Below are 8,370 nucleotides of genomic sequence, written 5' to 3' on the forward strand. Positions count from 1 at the left end.
TAAGATTGTTTGAAAAGATTGGATGTTATGGGCACCAGAGTTGTTCTATGTTGGACTTATCTTCCCTTACATTCACAACAGAACCACCGCAGAGCTTCATTTTCTCCCTCCAAAACTTTTCGCGTTGCCGCAACTTTAGCCCTTTACACCCCACCTTTGTGCGTTTTGTTTTCGATTTAGTTGTTCTTAGAAGTTGTTTCCAGCTCTGCGTCTTGTTTAAGCTTTTTTGTCACCTTGTTCTATCGCATCGCGGTGTTTTCCTTTTAGATCGCGTTCATGGCTTATGCTTTGTGATCCAGTTGTTTTGCATTAGATTATGTTGCTGCTTCTTGCGCTTGGGTTTCAGTTTGGGTTTTGTGCTCTGCTGTGGCTGCTTATGCATCCTCATCGTATGGTGGTTCTCTTTTGAGCTGGTTTTGTTTTGATAAACAAAATTAAAGTTAAAGATCAATTTGTATCGTTAATTAGTTATTGGACCAAAATGAAAACAATAAATAAGTTAAGGGATCAATTGTCCAATTTAGCATAAAATAAATGGAACTACAGCATCTTAGTCAAAAAAAAAAAGGAACTACAACATCATAACTTATAGAAAAATCACTTTTACAATCATATAACAATGAAAATAGTAAATAACCAACATGACATTAAAGGATAAATTTATTAAAAATTTAGGATAATTTTACAAGGACTAAAAATAAAAAAAATAAAAAAAATTAAAGGATAAATTTAAAAAATCCTATTTTATAAAGACAAAAAAAAAGAATTTAACCCTAAAAGTTATTATAGTTAAAATTGGGCTCATAAATACAAGCCCATAGAAACAACCGCCGCGATAGCGTACGAATTAAGACAAGACACTGCATATAAATTACTCAAAAACACTTCAACATTGTTCTTAGTCATTTGTATTTAATTCATTCAACGATTATATCTTCGCTCTATCAATCATCTCTCTTTTCACTTCGCTTCAATCTTCGCTTCGCGCCTCTCCACTTCGCGCCTCTCTCTCTGTTCGTTCACTCAGGTAACGCAATTAGGGTTTTCTCTTCTTCACTCTTCTCTCTCTCTGTGTGTTCGTTCACTTAGGTAACGCGATTAGGGTTTTCTCTTCTTCACTCTCTCCGTTACTTGTAGGTGCAATTTTAGGGTTTTTATTTTAGGGTTTCATTTTTTGGTATTGGAATGTTATTGATTGATTGATTGATGATAATAATATATGATATATTCTATGCAGTGTATAATCATGGTCACTAAATGGACAAGAATTGATCGACGAATTATCCCCACAACATGTTATTACTGGTTGAATGGGAGATGCAATCGAAACCCTTGTAGGTTTCTTCACAGCAAACCTCCTATAGTCACCAAGACCGTCAATTGTAATGGAGGAAGGAAGCGATGTTCTGAGTCTGAGTCTGAAGAAAATTCACTTACTAAGCGTGCAGCCACGGTTTGGATTAGGAATAGTGGAGATTGTATTTCTAAGACACCACTTGTTGAGCCTTCTCAGACTTCATCGCCTACCATATCGACACAAGTTGTCGGAGAAGTTTCTCAGACTTCATCACATACTTCATCGACAGAAGTTGTCGAAACTGCTGAGAGTTCGTCACCTATTTTATCGACAGCAGTTGTCGAAGTTTCTCAGAGTTCGTCAGCTATTTTATCGACAGAATTATGCAAATATTGGATCAACGGAAACTGTGTGCACGGTGATAAATGTCGGGATATGCATTCTTGGTTTTCTGGTGATCGGTTATCAGCAGTAACAAATCTTGAAGGACACAAGAAACTTGTCACAGGAATTACACTTCCAGTTGGGACCAACAAACTTTTCTCTGGAAGTACTGATGGCACAGTTCGGATATGGGACTGTCATACTGCTGAGTGTGCTAATGTGACCAATCTTGGTGATGAAGTCAACTCTTTAATCAGCCAGGGCCCTTGGATTTTTGTTGGTCTATCAAATATTGTCAAGGTAAGCGTTTTTGTTCTTATTTTAGTCCAAGACTAGATTTTTTTCATTGTGCATTCTTGTCTTTTATATTGGAGCAATACATTTAAGCTGATTATGTAATTGTGGTTTTTGTGAAGGCATGGAATATTCAGAATGGTTCAGGGTATACTCTTGAAGTGCCTAATGGGCGAGTCCTTGCCATGACTGTTGGCAAAGATACACTTTTAGCTGGTGCAGAGGTAACTACTGACACATTTTTTAATGGTTGTTATCTGAATGAATAAATCAAACATTATAATCTGTATTTAGAAACGGAATGCTTTTTTTGTTCTCTTACTTTTGTAACAGTTCTTTTCTATAATCGATCAATTTATCTATAATTTCATTACTTTAACCGCAGGATGGTGTAATTTCTGCATGGAAGGGCAGCTCTGAAGCCAATTCCCCTTTTAAACTGGTTGCATCACTACTTGGCCACTCTAAATCTGTTGTTTGCCTTACTGTCGGATGCCCCAACAAGAGGCTTTTCTCGGGATCCATGGACCACAGTATTAAGGTATTTTTATTGTTATCTTGGAGGTTTCACTGTTTTCTTTTTCTTTCAAATTTTTGTATTTTTTAAGAACCTATATATAAACTAATAGAGTTGTCTGATGTCTAGTTCTTGATACTGATCTAGATTTTGCTAAATATTATTTGTCTTTCTCTTGTGTAATGCTGTAATCCTGTAATAGAAATGCCAATGTCTTTATCTGTTTTCGTCATTGTATATCTTTGGCGGTCTACTGTTCCCCTATGTTAGCTACATATTATTGATTGAGATAGTAATTTATTATTGTTTCATGCAGGTTTGGGATCTTGACACATTTGAGTGTAAAATGACACTCAATGGGCATACTGACACAGTCACATCCCTTATTTGTTGGGGCAACTTCTTACTATCAAGTTCATTGGACTGCACTATTAAGGTCTGGGCTGAAAGTCAAGAGAAAACTTTGCAAGTGGCATATTCGCACAATGTGGAAAACGTAAGTGCATAAATTTTTTATTTTCGTCAAATATCATTTGTTTCTCTCTTTCATTTCTAGGAAACAAGCTGGTATTTGTTTTGTCATGGTCACATAAGCTGTTATTTATTTTGATTACAGGGCATTGTTGCACTTAATGCGATGACTGATGCAGAAGATAAGACTATACTGTTTTGCTCTTGCCGAGACAATTCAGTTCGTCTGTATGAACTACCATCGTAAGTAAACTTGCAACCATTTTATTGTTGTGACTTTGTGTAAACTTAATTTTGCTTCTGACCTGACGTTGTCTGCTTTTACGATTTAAAGTTTTACAGAGAGGGGTAGACTATTTGCTCGACAAGAAGTTAGATCAATCGAGAAAGGTCCTGGTGGACTGATCTTCACTGGAGATGGAACTGGTTTGGTGACTGTCTCAAAATGGTCGGAAGAAGCCAAAGTAGAAGCAGCATAGCATATCCTCTTTTGAGTCATGAGCACCAACTCCTCTGTTGATGTGATATGAGTGATTCTTTTAGGCAGGCAGGAGTATATGATCATTTATACAACACTAGAGTTAAGATAGAATCATAAACATTTGTATAGTTAGTGACACAAGTCAATTTATTATTCCATGGTCATTGATTAATTGATTGTAAAAAAATGTATATATATTGAATACAACATTCCAATTCCACTTCTCTTTTATATGCTACTTCAAGTTTTCATTCTTTCTAACCTATGTTATTCTCTCCTGCTTTAACAAAGAAGTGTAGTGAAAGTTATCTCTGTATATTTGCTTTTAATTGAAAGCTTTTATCAATTGGAGCAGTTGTTTGAGGGATACCACATTATCTAAACAATAACTAATTGGAAGCTTTTAATTGTTACAATTAATGACTGTCAGGTAGTGAGTTATTGGTAGCTGTATCTTAGTTGCAGACTGGTTAATTATCTCTCAAGCTGCTAATGTAAATAGTAAAAATTCAAAAATTTCATCAACAAAAAAAATTGTATAAATTCAAGACCATGTATTTTAATTTTAATCAAATCAATCAATACAATTCATTTCCCTTATTCTCATTGTAGGTAATATAAGACTAGTTATAATATATGAAGCAATAGTTAAAGCAAACACAAACGCACCGAAGATATTGATAATAATTTGAGAAAATGAAAGTCATTGAATGATATTTTACCGATGGGTGTTGTATCGGTGTCGAAAATTGTTACATGTTGGACGTTGCATATCCCTTCAATTAAATTAACGGATTTATGGAATTTAAATTAACGGAGCTTAGAATAGGTCAAGCCTATATGGACGCTACAAAATCAAATTGTTCAATGAGGATTGCCAGAGTAATATAATCACGACTTTGGTAATAGTTGCAAGCAATGTGAGGCTAGTCCACCCTTTTGACCTAACTAACACATTAATGGTTCTGAAGGTTACAGCTAAGGCAGCAGAAATTAACGTGACAGGGAGCGGACTACAGTTAAGGCGGAGTTTCGATCACGGACTAAGATTAAGGTGGAATTTCAACAACTTGCATAAGAAAAAGCTCACCTGATGCAAGATATCCACAAGAGCCTGCAAGTACTGTTTGATTTGGCGAAGTCTGGCTATGCCGAAGTCATAAAGACAAGCTTACATTTCTGAGTTCAACAGAACATTTTCGGTTCTCACATCTCTATGCCTTATCTTTGTCAAAGTACTAATAAAAACTTCTATATATCTTCAAAATTCTATTTGCATAGATGCATGTTTACCACTGCTTCAAAATAGCTTCAAAATACTTCTATGCCTTATCTTTGTGGAGTTTCTTCAATGCATCTATCTACCACTATGTAGCTTTGCTTTGTAGACACTACCATAACCACCAATTCCTATGCAATATTTGATGTTAAAATCCTCTGTTGTTTCAATTATGTCTCCATATGTATAGTTCCCTATAGAGCTGTAAAAAGGGCCTTAAGGGGCCGGCCCTTTAAGGGGCGGACCCACTTATTCCTGATTATTAATTTTATTTAAATTTTAAACACAGTTTTTTTAGGGTGCCGATCGTGGACAGTGCTGATTGAAGAAAAAGAGAATAAGTTCACGACACTAGAAAAATTGTTTAAAATTTAAATAAAATTAATAATCAGGAATAAGTGGGTCCGCCCCTTAAAGGGCCGACCCCTTAAGGCCCTTTTTACAGCTCCTAGTTCCCTAGCTTACGGACTTCCTTAGGACCATACTCCTCATAGAACCAAGCTTTCTGCATTTTCATATTGAAACTTAGAAAGTTTTGTCTCAAATGGTTTTAGTTTATGCAATTAGAGACTTGGCAACCAAGGTATATATAGTAAGTTGATGAGTGAGAATGGAATCATAATATCCTAACATTATCATCTATGTGTGAATATAAGCCATTTGAATCTAAATCCTTAAGTGAGAATTGACCTCTTGTTTTCTTAGTCACCCTCTACCTATAACCATTAAACAATATATCCTCTTATCCTCTTGCTTCTACATTAATAGATGCTTACCCCACCAAAATTCAAGATAAAAAAAAAAAAAAAAAAAAAATCAGTGATCTAAACATGCATATTTTGAGTGTATATCTTGATCATATACTTTATATTCAGTAATTTCTTTATTATGTCAGAAGTATATGAAATATATGTTTTGAATCTTTTAACCCTTCCTATATATTCTCACGTCTTATTAATCTCAGTTATTTCTTACTATAAAATTACATCACATTCTAAGCTTCCTATATGTAAAAGTTCAAAAGGGAGTTTAATCCAAAGCCATAACTTATTCAGTGATCTAAACATGCATATTTTGAGTGTATATCTTGATCATATACTTTATATTCAGTAATTTCTTTATTATGTCAGAAGTATATGAAATATATGTTTTGAATCTTTTAACCCTTCCTATATATTCTCACGTCTTATTAATCTCAGTTATTTCTTACTATAAAATTACATCACATTCTAAGCTTCCTATATGTAAAAGTTCAAAAGGGAGTTTAATCCAAAGCCATAACTTATTATGTGATATAAAGATGCAATATAATAATCTCTTGAGGATTTGTAAAACATGTTTGGAAAATTGGCTGACCACCTTTAATTGAGTTTTTTCATGTTTTTTTCGTTCATGGAGCTCGAACATGAGACCTCACTTAAGAGATCCAAGTCCAATACCGCTTGGATCAACACATTTCTATTTTCTAGTAAACAAATACAAAAAAATCAAATAGGGAACACACATTATTTAATCAGAGTTCGGTTAATTATGTGTCTAAATCTCCGACTGCAGAGCAGCTTCAGAATCTTGTATTATTCGAGCTTAGGCTTTATAGAGTACAAATTGTAGTTAAGTACTATAACTCTAGTTGATCACCACCGGCACACTTATCAGTAAACTATGAGTCAATCATGTTTTTTCCATTTACAGAGTTTGAACTCGAGATCTTACATAAGATATCCAAGTCAATACCACTCAGACCAATGTAACGTTGGTTACTAATTCATAGAACAACAATCTTGGTTCAAAAATCAGCAGATACGGAAAACGCAAATAGAAAACATGCAATATTAATTTGATCAAGGAGTTCAACTAATTATGCTTACGTCTCGGACTATAGAGCGGTTACAATAGTTTTCTATTATTCAAACTTAAGATTTACGGAGAACAACTTGTGTTTAAACACTACGACTCCATAATCCATTCGAGCAATTTGTCCACTTATCAGTAAACTCGGTCATATCCAACATCTAACTGTTAAGTCATATTGTTTCATCAACCAAGTGGGTTAAGGTAGTTATATTTGAATGGACATTCATTGATTAATTCTTGTTATACACACTGAAAAACAAGATATCAGAGAAAACATTGTGGTTGGAATTCATTTGGTGTAGCAAATTTCTCAAAGGATAATCCAATATTATATATCTTGAAAGATGTGGTTTAGAATTAGATAATGGCATTTGAGAAAAACTGAAAGAGATATTATGGTGTAACCGTAAAATGCAAATATTATCCATAGCCAACTACCCGTCAATGCAAGCAATGCAAAGAACTTAGTCTAACTACCTTAACATTTATCTCTCATGCAATCCAAAAAATAGTATAGTATTTAAATACAAATTGTATATTATAAACTCTAATCTTTCACCGATAATAGAATGGAACGACACTCGTGCATGCACAATTTGCTGAACTTTGTTACTAAATAAAACGTCATGTGTTTTATGTTAGAATATTTTCTAATATTTTGTGGGCTGCAATCAATTGTGGCTTTTGATTTTAATAAAAACGGGTTGATGTTGTTGTGATCCATTTGATGATGCTTAAGCCCGATAATTGTGATCAGTAATAATGAGCTTGAACACTAATTCTGATTTGTGTAGAAACAAAGTGTAGGCCCAACTCTAGAGTCCATGATGGGTGGTACTAGGGTTGTTATCTTATAAATAGATAGGCTAGGTCCCCTTTGCCGTCACGTTGTCAAGCGAACGCTCATTTGTTGTCTTCCCCATCAAAGACCTCAAAGACTAGAGCATGTGATAGGCAAAGGAAGACCTTGTCTAGTATATCGATGTTTTCGATATTGGTGCGATTCCGGTAACGATGGTTTGTGATTATGATTATCAAGTAAGTGTGTTCTAATTTCATATAATATGTCGATCTCTAAATTGTTAATTATTACATTTTAAACCAAGACATTGTGCTCAATTGATTAATAAGTTCCCCCTAGGACGGATTGTTCGGAAGAAGAGTTTGATTTTTAGTGGAAACAATTCTTAGTCAGACTTTAACTTACCTTGTGACCAACTCTGGATTACCAAAGCCCTCTTCCCTTAAGAACTAGAGGGTTAATACAAAAAAAAAAATCACGTGTTTCTCAATATGCGTTTTCTTATCGCGTGATTCTTTTGAATCAGGGTTGTTGTTCGATCTCGAATGTTTTAAGCTCGTCTTGTGACCCAACAAAACCATATATATAGCTGATTATGTGATCTAAGATGATATATTATCTCTTATTTGAGGATAACTTATGCATGAATTATTGGTCTCACATTTGCTATTTCCATCACCCATGTGGGTTCAGGTAGATATGTATTTGAATTCAAATTCATTAAATATTGTTATCCACAGTGAAAAGCATGGTATAAAAAGAAAAATTTTGTGGTTGGGTTTTTTTTATAGAAAACTGTTTTTCTTGTCAGGTAGTTTTGCGGATAGAATTCCACTTTTTCAGAAGTGAATAAGTGAAGTGTTTGAGATTCGAAATCCGACTCCTACATATAAAATGTAGGTCTCTACCAACCAAATTAATGGCATTTGAGATAGATTGAAAGAGATGGTGTCCTATAAATGTTATCAACATGCAACTAGCGGTCAATGCA

At 34.4% G+C, this 8,370-nt stretch overlaps 1 protein-coding gene across 1 annotated transcript; it reads left to right on the plus strand.

Moving 5' to 3' along the window:
* The first annotated feature begins 899 nt into the window (after positions 1–899).
* LOC123898724 (zinc finger CCCH domain-containing protein 48-like) lies at positions 900–3,682 on the plus strand. The gene is made up of 7 exons (XM_045949739.1): positions 900–1,027; positions 1,238–1,981; positions 2,098–2,199; positions 2,361–2,516; positions 2,809–2,988; positions 3,109–3,206; positions 3,298–3,682. Exons 2-7 carry the CDS (start codon positions 1,247–1,249, stop codon positions 3,440–3,442), a joined length of 1,416 nt encoding a protein of 471 aa, XP_045805695.1. The 5' UTR covers positions 900–1,027; positions 1,238–1,246; the 3' UTR covers positions 3,443–3,682.
* Positions 3,683–8,370: the final 4,688 nt, after the last annotated feature.

Source organism: Trifolium pratense, linkage group LG7 (assembly GCF_020283565.1).
Source record: "Trifolium pratense cultivar HEN17-A07 linkage group LG7, ARS_RC_1.1, whole genome shotgun sequence".
NCBI classification, from domain to species: domain Eukaryota; kingdom Viridiplantae; phylum Streptophyta; class Magnoliopsida; order Fabales; family Fabaceae; genus Trifolium; species Trifolium pratense.